This window comes from Dermacentor silvarum, chromosome 5, assembly GCF_013339745.2.
Source record: "Dermacentor silvarum isolate Dsil-2018 chromosome 5, BIME_Dsil_1.4, whole genome shotgun sequence".
NCBI classification, from domain to species: domain Eukaryota; kingdom Metazoa; phylum Arthropoda; class Arachnida; order Ixodida; family Ixodidae; genus Dermacentor; species Dermacentor silvarum.
The window spans coordinates 171,098,045-171,117,048 of NC_051158.1; the positions used below are offsets into that span (position 1 = coordinate 171,098,045).

The following is a 19,004-nucleotide window of genomic DNA, read 5'->3' on the forward strand; positions in this document are numbered from 1 at the left end:
TAACATGGCGTTCGTAAAGTACACAAGCATTTTTGCATTCCACTCCCATCAAAATGCAGTCGTGGCAGCTGGGAATCAAACTCATATCCTTGCACTCATCAATAGAACAGTGACCCACCGTGGCCATTACGTACAGATACCCGCATGAGGAATAGCACGATGCACACAAATGTTTCATCACAGCTGTGCGTGTCTTTATTCTTGGAGGGCCTGTAAAGAATGTGACTTTGTTACACAAGGTAATTGGGTACTACCTCACACAGACCAAGTACCTGAAAATGTTCACACTGAAAAGCACAGGTGAATCAACAATGCGTCGTAGTGGGCCAGTTGGTTTTCTGACGTGATGGATGATGATTAAAACATATTTATTGACAGGTAAGGGGCAATCGGGAGGGGGCCCCTAGTCCGGGGCTCCTATGATGTCTTCGGCGATGGCCCGTGCCCGTCGGATCAGTGCGCGGCAGAACTCAAAGGTATCACGCAAAGGACGCCCATGCCCACTGGTCTGTGGTATGGGATGCAAGAAGGATACTGAGAAGGGACGGGAAGCAAGGAGCGGTGCATTGTACCGCAACATGAAAGGTTGTGAGGGAAACACCACATCGTGGACAAGTGTCGGGGTAGCGCGTGGGGTATAGGACGTGCAGGAAGTGGAGATTAGAAAATGTGTGGGTCTGCAATTGGCGAAGTGCCTCCTGAGTGAAAGACACCAGTGGAAATTGGTATAGCTGACGCTGTGTAACCTCGCATTATGTGAGGAGGGGGGAATTGTGCTCTGTGTTGGCCACCTTAATGCGCGGGGCTGCTCGGAGGGTTAGTTCTCGAGCGGCACTGCGGCAGTGTGCGTTGTGGGTGAGGTGTGCTGTTACTTCGGACGCACGTGAAAGAATGCAGTGTGCGGTTTTTGGAATGCCACGACCTGTCAAGAGAGCCCTTAGAACCTTGTGTTGTGAAGCAATACTATGAACAAGGATGCAAAGAACTGAGACACTAGACACGCATACAATTATTTACCCACATAATGAAGGCACTCGCGTAATGAACGCACCCCCACTTTTCCAATCAAGAAGTGTGATTTTTCTTTTCTTCGCATAATGATCGCACCCTGAACTTGCTGCAACCGTGAAGTATGAGAGACACGGTATGCTTCGGCATCTGATATGGCGACCGGTGGGTACAATTGTATCGGACACGAAATCAGACAGATATTGGATGCCGAATTGTACTGTGTGTCTCCTACTTTTATTGCGATAGCAATTATATGGACACTCCAGGCACATTTTTGCCGTCAGCGCTGACGATCATCTCCCGCATGTTCAAGGGAGGAAATGCGCCATATTCCGGCGCACATGGCACCAAAGAGAGGAGAGGGAGTGCAGCAACTGAGCATTTTGTGGTTGCACGCAATTTATCTTGAAAGCAATCTGCATCGGGGGCCGAATCTAGGTGCGACGGTGGCTTGTACCTTTGTGCGTGCTCCGTTGTTGCCACTCACACTCAATTTGTGTTGAAGCGATACACAGCACGTAGGTCACTTTGCTCGCTGTTGCTGCCGCGCTTCCTCACGCCAGAGTTCTGACAGCGAGTGCCCGTGGACATCGAGTGTGATGTGTTCATGTTTGCCTGTGTGCGCTGACACCATGCTTGTTAATTAATATAGTGAGCGAATGTTTGCAAGTTTATACAGCCGATAAAACTTCCTTACTTCGTATAGCTGTCTGCGCATTTACTATCGCAATCGATGGTTTGCCTTTCGGCCGAAACGGCCACTTTTTTAGGGCTGGCTGCGAAAAAAATAAAGCTCAAAATTTTACGCCATGTAATAAATGCACCCCCCAACTTTGTGCATACTTTTCTGGAAAGCAAGTGCGTTCATTATGCGAGTAAATACGGTAAGTGCAGGCTATTAACAGTGTAACGACAGCAACAGAAAATATGGACATACGTGACAATATGGACGATACGTGACAATATGGACGATAAGCAAGATGCACGTAGGCTCACATAACATTTCCCACCAAGTGCGATTGGTGTCTTGGCTCTTCACATCCCTTGCCCATGGTATTTGCAGAGCTGTGTTCCACCATGTCACAGGTGTATCAAATACAGCATCAAATACAAGTGCGCCCCTGGTAAAATTTACGTACAACATACTTCAGACAGAAACAAATAGGCTTTGAAAGTGATGGCCGGTGAGGCCCATAATGCAGTGGTCTGACACTGCTTTAGTTTGTCTCACCATTCTCAGTATTCTTTTTTCTGCACAGAAAAAACAAAATAAAGGGTTCATTCGTTGATTGGTTGAATCAAGTTCAGCTATCCTCGATAGCAGAGAGTGCTGGAGAATAGTATGACTTCTGTTTTTGCCAAAGTGCATCAGTGACTGTTCACAGTATACATGACAACATATCATTATGATGATATGTGATGAATGATCAGTTTGCTGGTAGCTTATATCACAACACCACTGCAATCAACCATGGTTGTTGAATGTCCGTGATGCTCTGTCATGCAGCATTCCTAAAATGGGTAATGTAATGCTCTACATTGTACAGTTGAGTTGCAGTAATCATGTATTGAAGAAGTGTGAAAATTTCCCAGGGTAAAACTCATTAGCAGGAAAAGAGTGGTGACGAGATGACATGTCCTCCCAGTGGTAAGTTGAAGAAGAGAAATTACTTGCTTTACCTTCCACAACTGTTGTGTGACCACTACACCGACTTCCTCTGTGTGAACATGCACCATTTCTATATTCGTTTGAATTATTCCACGTTCAGAACAAGGTTCCTATATTGTATAGACACTTCTTGCTTTTCCATTTCTGTTCTCATAAAGTGAAGCAGGATCAATAAGCATTCTGCATAGCTTCATTTACAGTTATAAAACAGCTGAACTTACAAGGTTTTGTGTAAAACTTTTGCAATGCCACAGTTTCCGTAACAGTGTTCTACATTGATTTAATAGCAACTGCCATGTTTTTCTGTGATGTCATTAACACATCACCTTTGTATTTGCAAAGAAAAAGCCATCTTACCTGCTTCAACAAGTACTCACAAAACATTCCTAAACATTAAAATGACTGAGACTGCGTTTGATGAAGAATACCTGTAACTATACATTAAACAAACATAACCAGAAGATCAGCTGTTTGTCAGTACAATATCGCAATAAGAAGACAAAAACTACACCTTAAATCATATGCAGCACTGAGAGACAACATATTTAACTGGATGTTCCTCATTTGCACTTGGACCAGATGAAAACTTGACCACGGTTTTTAGGAGAAAGGGGTACGTTTCCAACAATAAGAAAACTCTAGCATGAAGTACCGCTGAAGTAATGAACTGTTCTAACCAGAAGCAGTATCCTTGATGGTGATCCTCTGCTTGCCATCACAGAATTTTGTCATGGCACGACCAATTAGACTTCATAAACCTGGAAACTGAGCCAACTGTTATCAATGCGAATTTGAGGCATAAAAAATTCAAGGACAGCTCTGACACAAGCAGTTCAAAGCAGCGTTGATGTTGTGATCCTAGTGATACTTTTTGGCGGTGTGAATTTTGTGCAGGCCATTGGCAGCAATGCAGAGCCGATTGCAGCCAACAATAAGCCAACTGCAGAGCGATACCACGGTGTTCAAAGCTGTACATTTTTAAACTGCTATAGAGAGATGAAGCCAGAGTTAAATACAGAGTTGGTTAGCATTTTATGAAATCGCTGCAGTGCAAATAGACAACAAGCGATTCTAGAGGTTGCTCAGGCAGCCAGATATGGCCGCCTCAAGCATCACCGCCCTCTACACATTTACACGGATTCGCAAGACGCCATACGTGAACTTAACAAGATTGACGCACACCCACTGGCAACCGCCATCCACGAAGAAGCAACACTTCTGCGGCACAAGGGAACTGAGCTGCACATTTATTGGACACCGAGTCATATGGGTGCAGGAGGGAATGAGCGAGCGGACGCGCTCGCGCGGGGAGCATATTTACCCACCCCCTATTCTCCTTGCCCCGTTTCCGTCACAGCTCGATCGGCAGAAGATGTCGACGCTGTCGATGCTCACCTGCAGCTCCGACAGCATAGAAAGCTTGCTCTACAAGCGCTTCTGCCCGAAGGCCATGACCCCCTCCCTCCTGGGCTTCCACGCCGGGAACGCGTGGCACTCCGCCGTCTACGCACCGGCACGGCAGTCACGCCTGCGTTCAAAGCCCAATACATTGACAAGTCGCTTGACCAGTGCAAAATAGGACAACGAACCAGGCACCACGGGCACTACACTCACCACTGATTTATTTGTTACCCCAGCCGAGCAGGAAGAATGTGCAGAATAATCGCATGCATACAGGTTTAACATGGCAAAGAGAAAGAGCGGAATCTCGTTTTCAAATATACAGATATGGACGTGTCATTGACGCAATCAGTGCCTTTTTTTCTTATTTGAAAAACTTCCAGAAATTCACGTGCAGTAGTTTCTTTGTTTCTGTCTAGAATCAGCTCTCCTAAGATCCTGTACTCATGCAATGCAGGCCCGTTTTGATCAATAACTGGCAAAGCTCCTCGCAGCTGGCCATCTGTGCTTGGTCTTGGAGACAGTCTCCGAGATCCTGCCAAAGAAGGTGAAGGGCACGAGACGTATAAAGGGTCCGTCTCGGCCCAAAAAGAGATCAGGCCCAAAGTAGTGCCCTACGTCCCCAAGCTGCTGTCCCACAACATCAAGAATGTGGTCGGTTGGCATGACGTACCAGTTGTATTTTTGGTGCCGCGTAATCTCGCTGGCTTGTGCCTACGCATCTTATGTGAAAACAGAAAGCGTGGATGCGAAAAAACGTATGTAAAATGTGCAACTGCTGTGGTTCACCAGATCCTGCTGTCAGGTAGGAAGGCCTATACAGGTCAAACAGGACAATGCGTTAACGACCGAACGCGAGAGCACAAACTTTCAATTGAGAACAAAGGAAGTGCGCATCTACCCAAACATTGCCTGGCCTGAAAGTGTGAGCCACAGTTTCTCGAGATCAAGATTTTGGGCAGAAGCAAAGAAAACTACTGTACGTGAACCTTTGGAGGCTTTCCATATCAGAAAAAAAAAAAAAAAGAGGCATGGATTGTGTCGGCAGCACGTCTATATCTGTCTATTTGCAAGCGAGATTCGACTTTTTCTCTTTGCTGTGTTGAACCTGAACCCATGCACATTATTCTGCACGTTCTTCCTGCTCGACTGGGGTAACAAAATAAATCAATGGTGAGCGTAGCACCTGTGGTGTCTGGTTCTCTGCTCGTTGTCCTATTTTGTACTGCAGTGGCTTCACCAAATGCTCACCAACTTGCCCAAGAACAAGTTATATTGAGTGTGGAACAATAAGAAAAGCCGAGGCAGAATTTGTTTACACAACCAACAGCAAAACGGAGTGATGCACCATGACCAAAGTTTGCATACATCTGCACTGTTGTGGTATGCGTTTTTCTCATACACACTTTTTTCTGCCAACTAAAACAAACAAAACGAGCTCAGTTTCGCACTATTGCACGATACAATCATTACGTACGTTATTGCACCTTGCTCGGCAACTTATTTGGTTCCTTAGCTGATTTCACCTATACTCAAAATCAACAGAATTCAGCGATTTGTTCTCATCCTCCTGAGAACAAAGTGCCTACAGGCAAAGCATGTTGTAAAGCAGACACCGACGCTTTTTGCAAATATGCAATCCTGTCCTGTGTTGGCGCTTTGCTCTGAAGATGAAGGTATACCGACCGGCTTTTGCTTCTTTTACAAGAAAACAGCATTTATAGTTTATTTACCTATGACAATGCCAGAGGAAATCACATGACCACAGAGAGCTGGCTGAAGAGAGCCAACTTGGCTAGCCCTCACAAAACAAGCACAGTCCGGCAGCGATACCTGAACAAGTTGTCCTCGGGTGAGTTGAGCTCAAGCACCAGAGGACAGAAGGCGCTTGGCAATGGTAGACAGTCAATGGCAATAGTAGGGAGAGTCACCAGCAGTGCTTCCATGACAAAAATGATGGCACGAAACGAAGCACACACTCAGTATCGGTACTTGGTGGAGTAGTCCTTGGGCGAGACGACCAGACCACGTCCCTTGCGAGCTCCTCGGTACACGGTCTCGATGATGTCAATCATCTCCTGCTTGTCCTCCAGGGCCCAGTTGATCTTGTTGTTGTTGCCCGTGCCCAAGTCGATCATGATGTGCTTGTTGCGGAAGAAGAACATCACCGTGCACGGGTCGTACAACTCGTACATCTTGTTGAAGTCCGGCACTTCGGAGATGTCCACCAGGTAAAGGGCGGCAAAGTTCTTCACCTGCACGTTGACAACGAGTACCCGATTAGCATAAACCCAATAGGTTGTTTTCTGCTCGCATTTATTCTTAGAAAACTAAATGCCTATTCTACATAATAACTTCTTCAGACAATGTCCACCTCTGTGGAGAAAAGTTCTCATCACTTTTAAAGTTACACCAAAAACGATAAGCTAAAATAATCTGGTGCAACGTAAAGCTAGACAAAGGTGACACTGTACATCTCATCATCATCAGCCTATTTTTATGCCCACTGCAGGTCGAAGATTTCTCCCAGTGATCTCCAATTATCCCTGTCTTGAGCTAGTCGATTCGAAGTTGTGCCCGCAAATTAGCCAATTTCATCACCGCACCTAATTTGCGGCTGTCCTCGACTGCACTTCCCTTCCACTTGTACGCATTCAGTAGCCTTAATAGACGACCAGTTACCTGCTCTTGCCAAAGTTAATTTTTATTCGAGTCCCAGTGTGCAGTATGCCTCTCTCTCTGGGTGTGTCTGCACGTATGTCCACGCCTAACCTCTCCCCCGCCAACTTGGTTCACTGGATCCATGGTCAAATGGGTAGAACATCAGGCTGCTGTGCTGAAGGAATCGGGTGCAAAAACAACCGTTCCACCAACTTGGGTCCCTGAGTTTTATGAAACATTAGGTATGTGTCGCTCTTTGCGAACCTCTCTGACCCCAAGTTGGGTCACAAGGTTCGTCTTTAACAAACGTCTGTGATGGCAACTTGGCTCACTGGCTATGTGCAGCTCTTCACTGGGAAAAACTCAGCGGCAGTTTTGCAGTAAATGCGACAGAAATGCTTTGCCATTATGTCGCACCAGTTTGAGGTCCCGGATCCATGACTAAAACTGCGATCACCACGTTGCAAAGTGTTGTTCAGGAGCTCACTCGACACAAGTTCCGCCTCTTCGAGGAGCAAAGTGCAACTGATAGCAGTCCAGAGTCAGTTGCACTACACATACACCCTCTTCTAAGCACTCTCCCATCCCCTCTCTACCTCTGCCAAGTGACTGGCTTCCCACACATACACCTTTTTCTACGTTGATGCTCCAAATTCAAATACATTAAAAAAAAAAGCTCATTTAATTTTTTGGGTACTAAGGAGAATTAAACTTAATTCAATTTGGGTCATAGACATTCAGACAATCTTGTCTATGTATATATATTTACACACACGCTACGTGCAGACCTTGTGGCAGCACTGCTAAATGCAACGCAGTTTCATGCGTGAGAGAGAAGCCAGACTGCACACATGCCTGATACGTGACGAATTTCAGCGGTGGCAATACCGTCTGTTGCTACACTGCTCCAATTGCATTAACGCCAACATTCATTGTAAGATGGGTCTCAATTGGTGGAATTCTTTTTTCTAGGCTTTAGAGTTCCTGGACCTTCATTCAATGCAAAAAGAAATACTATCGTGCCAGCGTTCCTTTAATGCACATCTTTTGGCAGTGTCTGGTTGGTCCCCGTCACTGCAATGCGACACTATCACGATTTTGGGTCTTTTGAGCCTTTCTACATCAACGCCAAGATGCTGCGCCCACCTTCTCAACGATGGAGTAGAGGACCTCGTCCATCTTCATGCAGGTGGGGTCCCAGTCGTGGCCAAAGCGGATGACCACCACCCGGTCCTCCTCCGACAGGATGGCCTGGTCCACCTGCCAGCCATTGTGGAGATGCTGCAGCATGTACGACATGGCTGCTCCTCACGTCTGCTTGCCCCTGGGGGGGAGGGGGGCAAAGAAAGGCATATGGGTGCTCACGGATTTGATAATGCATACCTACCAACCGGTGCAATTTTATCTTAAATTGACACAATTTTAAACACTTCTTTAGATTGTCCTAGTCACAAAAAGAATTTACAATTTTTTTATCTGCGTATAGTTTGGGGCAAGACCAAATTAAAAACAACACAAATATAGCCGCTGATTGAGTTGTTATTGCCCAATTTTTTGGATGAATTGATCATAGAGACCTACTGGGGCAGCAGTGACATGTACTAAAAAAACTAGTATATTCCAGCATTCGAATCTTCAACAGCCCTCACATGAATATTTCATGAGTAAGCTTCATAAACATTTAGGCTTGTCTGCAGCACAGATCATTGTTACTGTGATTACGTGCAGCAGAGTGGCTGTACACAGCAGTTATAAAGAACAAAGTCTGCGAATCTTGAACAAACAGTGAACATATTGAAAAATCAAATAATATTTTTTGCATTTTTTTCACACAATTTTAGTAGTTTCTAGCTTCGAGTGTCACGTTTTTTCTTTTCTTTTTAATTCTAAGGCTGGCAAGTCTGGCAATGCGTTGTGCCTGCCCATGTGCTGCCATGTGTAGAAGAGGGCCTGTATTTGTAACTGTTCTCACATAAGAGCATTCCTAATAGGCTGGCTTATGGGTCTCCACCATTCGTGATAGCAATCGGCATGATTAGTGGCCACACGGCAAATCAGTTCCACTGAAATCATCAAGGTGTTGTTGTAGATGCTGCCACCTAATGCACGAGTTGCTAGCTGTGGAGCCGGAAGGGGCACCTAGCAGAAGCGGTGCGGGATAGTCGCAGGGTATGCTCAGTCAACTGGGAGCACGCGACTTTTGGCTTCAGACAGAACATGTTGGAGACATGCAATAAATAAAGGGTGGGGTTACGCGATTCCTCGTGCGGCCGTCTCGCTCCTCTGGGCTGGCTAGAACTGGAGAAGCTTTGTGAAGGGAAATCATTTTAATCAACTGAACAGTCGCACGAAGCTATAGTGAAACCCCAACGTGTACACCCCTGTAATTTTCAAACTAGAAGGCAAGAGCATGGACTGCCTGACACGTCGGCGCCTTATACGGGCGAAAAGCAGCGAGTTTGGCAACAGTGTGCACATGTGCTCAAAGTAATGTCCAATTTGAATAGGTGTGCATGCCTTTGCCATCTGTGAGGCCCCACCGTGCACCGCCGCAAATAGCCCTCTCCAAGCCATCCTCGCTACTGTGCCTTTTCTTTAAGACAACATACTGGCACACACTCGTGAATTTACTTTTTTTTTTTACCTTTATTCCCTGGCACAAAGTGCATTTTGATCTACTCTTATTCTCACACCGGTTTTTCGTAAGCAGGTCTGCACAGGCAACTCTGGCAGCCAGCTGTCCTACTGACGCAGGTAGCAGGGCACACGATGCTCGCAACAAAGAGTACTTTGTGCATTTGCGCACACTGTTGCCTATCTCAGCACATTCTGTTTAAAAAATTGCAAGTGTGTAATCAGGAAACATGAGTCGGCTTCATGGTGCAACTGTCCACTGCATACGTGGACATAATCTATGCAAAGCACGCGAACAATGCACAATACAGCCACGTTACTGAACTACCGTTCATTTCATCACCCATTTCCAAATACAACCTTTGTCTGTAAAGTTTTGAGACCGATTTATTTTCTTCTCTAGAAATGATTCCCCAAAACAAATGCTGGTGCGCATGTGTAGCGCCATCTTTTCGTCCTAACCTATGGCAGCCACTAGGTGGCACTACATGTAGAAAATTACGTTGTCACTAGTCATCTGCGCATTTATTTATTTATTTACTCTCATGCCCACAGCGCCATTTAGGCATTACAGTGGGGGGGGGTTACATACAACAATGTAAACAGCTTATGGCATACGACAAACAGCACTATACTATACAAAAAAGGCAAGAAGCTGCATCATACAACCAAATAATAAAGCACTATGTAATGATAGCAAACTCTACAATGACTATATACTGTAAAATGAAGAACAAAATTTCAAAGAGCATTTGCTAAAAAGTTCATTATTAAGTATACCAACCATGGCAGCAGGCAGTCGATTCCATTCTAAAATGGTTTTGGGGAAAAAAGTGCTCTTGAAAAGCTTAGTTCTACAACAGTATTCCCTAACCTTGAGCTCGTTATCTGTCCGTCTGGATATATAATGTCGCTGAAGAATATACTTATTGCGGTCTATTCCAATTTGGCCATGAAATATATTGTGAAAAAGTTTAAAGCGTAATGTCTGCCTTCTTTTTTCTAAAGTGTCCCATTTTAATGTTTGTTTTGCAGTAGTAATGCTAAAGTTTCTCTCATAGTTGCCTATTACGTACTGTGCTGCTATATTCTGAACTCTCTCAAGTTTATCTCGGTCGGTACACGTAGGAGGGTCCCATACGGTGCATCCTTATTCTAAAATGGGTCTAATATAGCTTTTGTACAGAAGATCACGAGCCAGCTGGGGAAAGAGTTTTGTATTGCGCCGTAGAAATCCTAACACTTTGCATGCCTTTGCTGTAATGAAATCAACGTGCCTGTGCCAACACATGGACGGTGTGAGAAATACACCCAAGTACTTGTACTCAGAAACAGTCTGCAATGGGGAACCGCGTAGATAATATACTGCTTCTGGCATACACTTTTTAGTAAAGCGCATGTGGACAGTTTTCTGTGTGTTTATTTGCATTTGTGACTCTCTGCACCAGTTTTGCGTTTGAACTAAATCATTTTGCAAAATAACAGTATCAGCCAGGCGCGGATCCAGGGGGGATGTCCGGATGTCCTGACCCCCCCCTCAGATTTCTGTATCGCCCCCTCGCTGATAGAGGGATGGCCCTGTCACAAAAAATATGGCCACCAGCATTCTTCAAAATTATTTTTCGTGAGTACCAGTGGTATCCTCCATTTAGAAGTAAAGGTAGCTCGCTCACAAGCTTAGTTGTACTCCGTAGGGGTGTGGTGTCGCGAAGTTGCCGCAGTTAATTTTTCTCATGAACACCTTGGACCTCCTGGCGCCGGCCGTGCCTTACTCGTCCCGTCGGTGGCGTCGACTGAACGAGGGGACGTCCCTTTTGCCAAGCACGCCGATGTCTGCGCGATCGCCTTCGCGCCTGATCAACTTAGTTCCGCATTGGGGTGTCATCGGTTGCCTCATTTGCTGCCATCGGTTCCGCGACCAACCTGCTTAATCAAAGAGACCTCGCTGAAGCGTTCATATATAAATAATAACAACTAACAGCTAAACTAAGAACTACGCATAGGCAACTTTTTTTTTTAACTGTAGCACTCATTGTGATCACAGTTACACGTTGACAACATCCAATAGAAGCATATAGCACCGCTTCATACGCTACAAGTTTTTCATTTTAACTTCGCAGTTTCATTGTCGTACATTAAGCATAGGAAGCTCAAAGCCGCCGGATCCGTTTATCTGAGTGGGCGTTCTCGCGGAGCTGGGCGATGCCTCGAGCAGCGGCTGCGAAGTGGGGGAGCGGCACGTCAGCGGCCAACGCCAGCGCGCGGGCTTAGTATGTCATCGCGTGGTTAGAGAAACAAGAACAGATGCACGCCTTGTGTAAAAGGATGACATCGCGTGGAAAACAAAACATGAAGATGCTGGCTCACTCCCTCGGCTACTACGCCACATTGTTCTTCTTGTAGGTGGCGTCGTGAGTCTTCATACGCGGTTGATTTCCTTCAATGATTTCCGTTAGGGAAATCATTGATCATTACAGACTAGCCAGGGCTAGATATCCCGCAGCACATTGTTCATTAAACAAGTGGCAATCAGTGGCTTGGTGGCTAATACAAACCAATACTTTCCCCAACCCCATTGCCTTCAGTCACTATCACCCAGACGTATACACAGACATATGTAAACATTGTAACAACCGAGCAGATCTTCAACACATAATCTGGGCATGCCCAAAGAAACAATATAACAATAACTGTTCGAAACCACAACAACCCAGTTTAATAATAAGAAATGAGGAGCAATGGGAGACCGTGCTGCTCAGCTCGGACCCGGATGTTCAAGCAAGAGTAGTCCAAATGGCTGAAGACGCCGCCGCGGCTCAGGGGCTGCCGGCCGCCGTCTAAAGGGGGGACGGGGGAGGCTTCTAGTCATTACCCCCTTCTCTAACCACATTTTGGGCAAAATTAAGTTATTTCTCCCTCTCTCTCTCTCTTTCATACGTGGTGATTCACATATCGTAAACAACCAGCGTAGTGGTTGCCGCGTTGGAGCGGAGCGTTACGCCCGTATTCAAGAACGTTCTTCAAGTCAACAACACCTCGACTCAAGAGAGAAGATAGCACCGCCATCCCTCCACAGAAGTGGTCACTGAGCTTCATGATCATTCACGGGAATTCTTCTGAATTGTAACGTCTTTATCACTCGAGAGGCGGCGCTGTGCTCAAGAAGGTGGAGTGGAGGAAGGCTTCGAGTCGAGGGCTGTTTGAGAATAGGGAAGTTAGTCCTCCAAAGCAAACGAAGGTGTCTCAGTCGATCACAAATAATCTTCTTAAGGAAATCAGGGTGTCCCAACAGAACTCCAAAGATGGACCCGTGCTTACGCATATATAACGAACCTGCGACAGATCATCCCAAATTTTATTTTAAGAAACAATACAGGCTAGATATACCGGGTGTTCAAAATTAAGCTTTATGGGTTTCTTAAAATTAGGCACTGGGAGGCACGTGAAGACCACCTGCGCAAATAAGTTGTGTGGCCAGGGGGACACAAAGTGAGATAATTATCGCTGTCAGCAGCCGAATTAACTAAAATTGAATAATTAGCTTTTTATTGACAGCAGTAAGTGTGTATGTTTGTATTCAAAAGTTACAGGCAGTCATGTTTCTACACAGTTTCACTTGGAAGAATTCTTCTAGTATGTCTATGCTCCCAGATATCCAACTCCAAATTTTAATTGTCGTTCGCATGATTACGCATGCAAGAGAGTGAGGATCAGCGCAAAGCTCCTCCCTGATGTGACGCGGCTGTTGAGTGTGGCGTTTAGTCTGACAACGCGGCGGAGGCATTAGCAAAGATAATAACTGCCCCCCTTCCCCTCACGGCTGGCGAAATAAAAAAAAATCGAAGAACCCGTAACCGCTGTCGTAACACGCGACCGCGAGGCCTGTAAAGATGGTGGCAGCTGCCATGCCGAGATAATGGCGCGAGCGGAGAAGCCGGAGGGTAGTGCGCGTGCGTAATGGTGACTAGAGGACCGGGCATGGTCATTCTTGGCATGATCCTTCCTGGGCTACGCAAATAAAATGACTGCTGATTTCCAAGTATTGTAAGTTTTATTGAAATCAAAAGCAACAACTGCACCATCAACTGCAGAAACATTTTTAGCTATGCTAACGAATATGTCATACTGCCGCTTTAATTTTGGTGTTGTCATGCACAAATCTCATGACAACACTTCACCAATCAAGATGTTAATGGCCTAAAAATGTTCAAAATGCCTCCCTTCCCCAGCAACGCAAAGCATAAACCGCTCTCGCGTCGAGTCGATAACTCTGCGCAGTACAATTGAAATTTGGAGTCGGATATCTCGGGGCACGAACCCGCTAGAATAATTCTTCCGACTGATACTGTGTATAAACAAGACTACCTCTAAGTTTTCAATACAAACATACCCACTTACTGCAGTCGACAACAAATAATTATTCAATTTTAGTTATTTAGTCTGCTCACAGCGAGAATTATCATCTCACTTTGTGCCCCCCTGGCCACATAACTTATTTGCACAGGTGGTCTTCGCGTGCCTACCAGTGCCTAATTTTAAGAAAGCCATAAAGCTTAGTTTTGCACAACCTGTATTATCAGGCACAGCCGCCAAGCACATGGCTGTATTGGGTAACGTCCTTTTCCTATAAGCTCGGAGAAACCGATACCTGGCTTCGTTATAGGGCTTCTTCCTCTTTCTGGGGTTTTACGTGCCAAAACCAGTTCTGATTATGAGGCACGCCGTAGTGGAAGACTCCGGATTAATTTTGACCACCTGGGGTTCTTTAACGTGCACTACAACGCAAGCACACGGGCTTTTTTGCATTTCGCCTCTATCGAAATGCGGCCGCCGCGGCCGGGATTCGGTCGCGCGATCTCGTGCTCAGCAGCGCGACGCCTGAGCTGACTGAACCACCACGGCGGGCTACAGGTGTTGCTCTAGCCATATAAAACGCGGGTTCATCGTGAGCAGAAACGGTGAATTTCGGTAAATGATAAAGGCTACTATCATCATCATCATCATCATTGACAGAAGCTGAGCCCCCCCTCAGAAAAAACCTGCATCCGCCCCTGGTATCAGCAATGCTTGTAATTTCTCTATATATTATCAGATCGTCAGCAAACAATCTTACGGAAGAAACAATAGTGTTGGGAAGGTCATTTATAAATATTAAGAAAAGTGATGAGCCCTGGGGGGCGCCAGACGTTACGCGGGCCGCACTAGATTTTGCACCATTTACCACTACATGCTGAAACCGCAAAGAAAGGTATTCCCGAATCCAAGCAATGACTTGTTCATTGATATTAAACCAACATAGTTTACATACAAGTAATGTGTGATCCACCAGGTCGAAAGCTTTTCTAAAATCTACAAACACCGAATCAACACAGGAACGAGCATCCAGTGCACCACAAACTTCATGAACGAATTCAGTTAATTGAGTTGTACAGGAAAGCCCTTGCCTGAAACCATGCTGTTTCGGATTTAGGAGGTTATGATTGGTAATGTGTGTCATTATGTGACTGCACAAGACGTGCTCTAATACTTTGCATACAATACTTGTTAGAGATATCGGTCTGTAATTGTTGACTAGCTTGAGAGGCCCCGATTTATACACTGGCACAACGCACGCCATCTTCCATTCGTGTGGTAGGACCCTGGTGCTCAATGACTTCGAGTACAGTACCTTTAGAAAGGGTGGAATAAACGACACACACAATTTGAGAAAAGCCCCTGTCAATCCATCCAGCCCCCCGGCTTTCCTGGAATCTAAACGTTCAAGAAGAGACCGTATTCCACTTTCATCAATAACTATATCATCCATGTTTTCAATAACCTCATTAGCAGACGGATGCGGAATTGCGCTCGAGGCACTGTGTGCGAAAATGGAAGCAAAAAACTTGTTGAAGCAGTTGGCTTTTTCTAAGTTATTTTCTATTTCCACTCCGTCATGCTGAAGTGATGGAATACATACTTTGTCTTTTCTGTTACATTTGACAAGATTCCAGAACAGCTTTTTCGTTGTTTGAAGTCGAGAAGGCAAAGTGTCAAAGAATTCTTTTTTTGCCTGGCGGATTTTTGTTTGCATGATTTTGGTTATAGTCGCAAAGTTGATCGCAAGTTCTCGAAATGGAGTTTCTTTTATATTTCCACATTCTACTGTGAGTGAATGTGGAGAGATGGACGTTCACCTCAGTGTGTAAACATAAAATTCTGTGTGAAGCTTGGCAAGACAGCCACACAGACGTATGATCTCCTTCATGGCGCTTAGGGCAATGAGACATTATCGCAGGCGCGAGTTTTCAAGTGGCACAAGAGGTTCGTTTCAGAGAGAACATCGGTGGAAGACTATACAAGGCAGGAGTGCCCTGCAACCTCACGGAATGAAAACGTGGCTCGGATCAGGGAGATCGTACAGCAAGACTGCACCATTACAGTCCGCATGCTATCGGATGCTCTCGACATTAGTAAAACAACATGCCACCAAATTTTGCTTGAGAACTTGGGGAAACAAAAGCTGAATGCCAGACTTGTGCCGCACTCCCTCACACAGGACCAGAAGGACACACAGGCATCAGTGAGTGCTGATTTGCTCTCCGAGGTAGAGAAGGATGCTGCATTTGTCGACAGCATCATTGCTGATGATGAAACATGGTGTTTTCAATACAATCCTCAAACAAAGAGGCAGAGTGCCGAATGGCAGTCCACAAGCTTTCCGGCGTCGAGAAAGGTGCGGCGACAGAAGACCAAAACAAAGACGATGCTGATAGTTTTTTTCGATGCCAGAGGTGTCATACACAACGAGTTTGTCCCACAAGGGCAGACGACGAATCAGGGTATATCCATGTGCTCCAACACATGCGTGATGCACTGCGACGCCGTCGCCCTGACTTATGGGCATCTGGACAATGGGGCCTTCTCCACGATAACGCAAGACCGCACGCTGCTCTCAGCGTGACAAAATTTCTCGCCAAGCACAGCATTACTGTACTTCCCCATCCGCCATACTCGCCTGACTTCTGCCCATGTGATTTTTTTCCTGTTTCCTCGTATGAAGAGCGCCCTAAAGGGTTGCTGGATGGGGAGCGTGGAGGCAATTCAAGACGCCACGACAAAGGAGCTGACAGCCCTGCCAAAAGAAGCGTTTTCCAACCGTTTACAAGACCTCAAGAAGCATTGGAAGCTGTGTATAGACTGCAAGGGAGACTATTTCGAAGGGGTGCTGCACAAATGATTTCAATGTTAAACTCATTTTTTAATGGACTCAGTCGCGGAACTTTACGGACAAAGGTTATATACTGACAATGTTTCATATTTCTCAGACCAACGCGATCTCAATTAACTGCGGCCTATTCTGCATGGAATGCAATAAAGAATGCATTGTGAAATGGCTTCCAACCAAATCTAAACCACAAAACATATAATTAGCATATCTATAACCAGAGCCCTGGTAACTAGGCCCTTTACCTTAAAGTCTGAATGGAGCTTATCACAACTGAACTGACAACTTCAAAATTTCTAGAGATAAATTAAGAGAAGATAAAACCAGCACTCGCAGGCAAGAATTGAGAAAAACTATTTTTTTAATTACTCATTACTAAGTACTTTAGACAGATAGGAGCTCATGGCAGTACATTCAAAGTAATGACAAAGCATTGCAAAAATACTTGTAAGCACAACTGTTAGTGTACTTCTGACATTTTGCACAGACCCCATATGCGCAACACTCTGATGTCCCTGCAGGTCTGTGAATGTGTATGGTGAGGTCGAATAAAGATTTGAGACACGTACTACACTGTCATTGCTATATGTTTGTTCGCTGTGATCACGGGTGACTGCAGGAAATACCTAACTAGATATGCACAAAAACTAATCGAAAATATTAAGCGGTACAACCTGCCGCCATACCGTCGCAAGGAAGAAAGAAAGGCTGCTCTGCGCCGTCATGCAACATAAGTTACAAAGCACGATGCACTCCGTGAGTGATCCTACTGCTGTCGGCAGCCTGACTGCGGCCGCATAGACGATCGGAAGCGCCTAGCTTTGGACCGGTCACAACGACGCCGATTTATTGAACGAGGACTGAATGCAGTCGAAACACGAAGCTCAGCCACTAAAATTCCGCGGTAAGTACAACACAACACCTCATTGCTTACGTGAGAGAAATACGTACGGCGAGAAGGTCAAAAATTCTTTCGAAGACTTGGAAGACGAAACGCGTTTCCGCTGACTGAAGAGCAGCCGACGTTAAGCCACAGAACACCCATACAAACTGTTAAGCTTACGAGTACATCACACGTAGATTCGAGAGAATTCGTCGTAGGGAGCGCCATAAACATCTCGAGGTGAGTAACTAAATTTTTTAATCATTTTGTGAAACTTTTTAAATTTTATTTTCACAAAATATATTTTATTTTTATAAATTAAAGTTGCAAATTTGCAAAAGTGCATTTTTGCATTCTAAGCGCAACAACATTGCCAACAAAGGGTGCGCTGGCGTCCTGGCGTGTGGCGCAATCCACCACCCTGTTTCAAAGGAAACGCTCATAGTATCCATCCACCCAACCAATAACCATCCTGTTCGCATTTTTTCTACCATAACCGTTCGCGCGCGGTTTCAATGCTTAGCGGGTTTACGTCAGGTGTAGCGACTTCAAAATACGCATAACGATCATTAAGTCTGTTCGATTCGCCCGCACTTTTTTTTTTCGCTAGTTCACTGCAGTGCCAGGTCAGAGGCGTAACCGCAGCGCACTTTTCGGAAACCCATGCAGAAGTGTAAACGTCATGGCCACTGTGGTACAGGTGTGCTGCGGCATTGGCTGCGGTCTCCTGTGTTCCCATGTCGCACATTTCGTTGCTGACGTTGTCCAGCGTGTGCTCTGGTTGTATTGAGAACGTCATTTTTAACAGCGGAGCTGTTTAAGCCGGCCGCGAGTCGCAAAAACCTCGCCGAGCTATAACGCCACTGCGTTGTCTAGCAACCACATAGCAGCTGTGCGATAGTTTCGCAAGACTCCGCGCCTAGACAATGCGCGCAGCGCGTCTGTGTGTAGCAGATGTGAAGGTAGGGTTGCTGTGTGCGGGCGGTAGTTGCATGCCATGGGGAGACCGAGGGAGAACCGCACTCCCGAGGAAGAGGCCGCTTTCCGGGAATCACGCCGCTTGGCCAAACAAGAATGCAATCGCCGGCATCGAGCTGATCCTGCACTACAGTGGCTAGAATAGTACACAGAGAGCCGAGGAAGGCTTAGCCAAGCGACGGCGCCGTGTCAAAGATCCCGAATACGCCGATCGAGAATGTGGGGATCGAAGTGCCTTCCCGCGCCTCGCCCCCCAGCTCGCGCGTGGCGCTTAGCACCCTCCATGCTTAGCACGATCTCCGGGAACCGCCGCGTACGGCAACACGGCGGTCACGGCTAGCGTGCAGCTACTTTCCCGCGAAAACCGTGCTTCTCCCCCCGGGATTGGACTTGCCCCGCGAGAATACGTCACCGGGACGCGCCTTGATTGGCCTCCCGAGAGGCGGCGTGTTAGTTGGTGATCCCATCTCAACTCCTTGAGTAATAAGACTAGCCTAGAGCAGAGGTTTATAGTTACAGCTCAAGGTGTTCGACTAGAGGGAGATGAGGCAATGGAACATATA

The 19,004-nt window shown here is 46.0% G+C and overlaps 1 protein-coding gene across 3 annotated transcripts; it reads right to left on the minus strand.

The window, feature by feature from the left end:
* Window positions 1–4,252: 4,252 nt before the first annotated feature.
* LOC119453904 (thioredoxin-like protein 4A) lies at window positions 4,253–17,650 on the minus strand. Of its 3 annotated transcripts, none has more exons than XM_037715950.2 (3): window positions 17,532–17,650; window positions 7,889–8,066; window positions 4,253–6,336 (listed from the first exon to the last, which is right to left on the minus strand). In XM_037715950.2, exons 2-3 carry the CDS (start codon window positions 8,039–8,041, stop codon window positions 6,061–6,063), a joined length of 429 nt encoding a protein of 142 aa, XP_037571878.1. In that variant the 5' UTR covers window positions 8,042–8,066; window positions 17,532–17,650; the 3' UTR covers window positions 4,253–6,060. The 3 variants fall into 3 exon arrangements, with proteins under 3 accessions (XP_037571878.1, XP_049523023.1, XP_049523024.1); XM_049667066.1 differs by having other exon boundaries at window positions 17,515–17,623; XM_049667067.1 differs by lacking the exon at window positions 17,532–17,650 and adding an exon at window positions 17,267–17,285.
* Window positions 17,651–19,004: the final 1,354 nt, after the last annotated feature.

Bases quoted from the DNA above. Each gene is read 5' to 3' on its own strand.
- LOC119453904 (XM_037715950.2), bottom strand. From the start codon at position 8,041: ATGTCGTACATGCTGCAGCATCTCCACAATGGCTGGCAGGTGGACCAG. The intron at 6,337-7,888 runs GTGGGCGCAGCA...GTCAACGTGCAG, and splicing joins TCTACTCCATCGTTGAGAAG to GTGAAGAACTTTGCCGCCCT.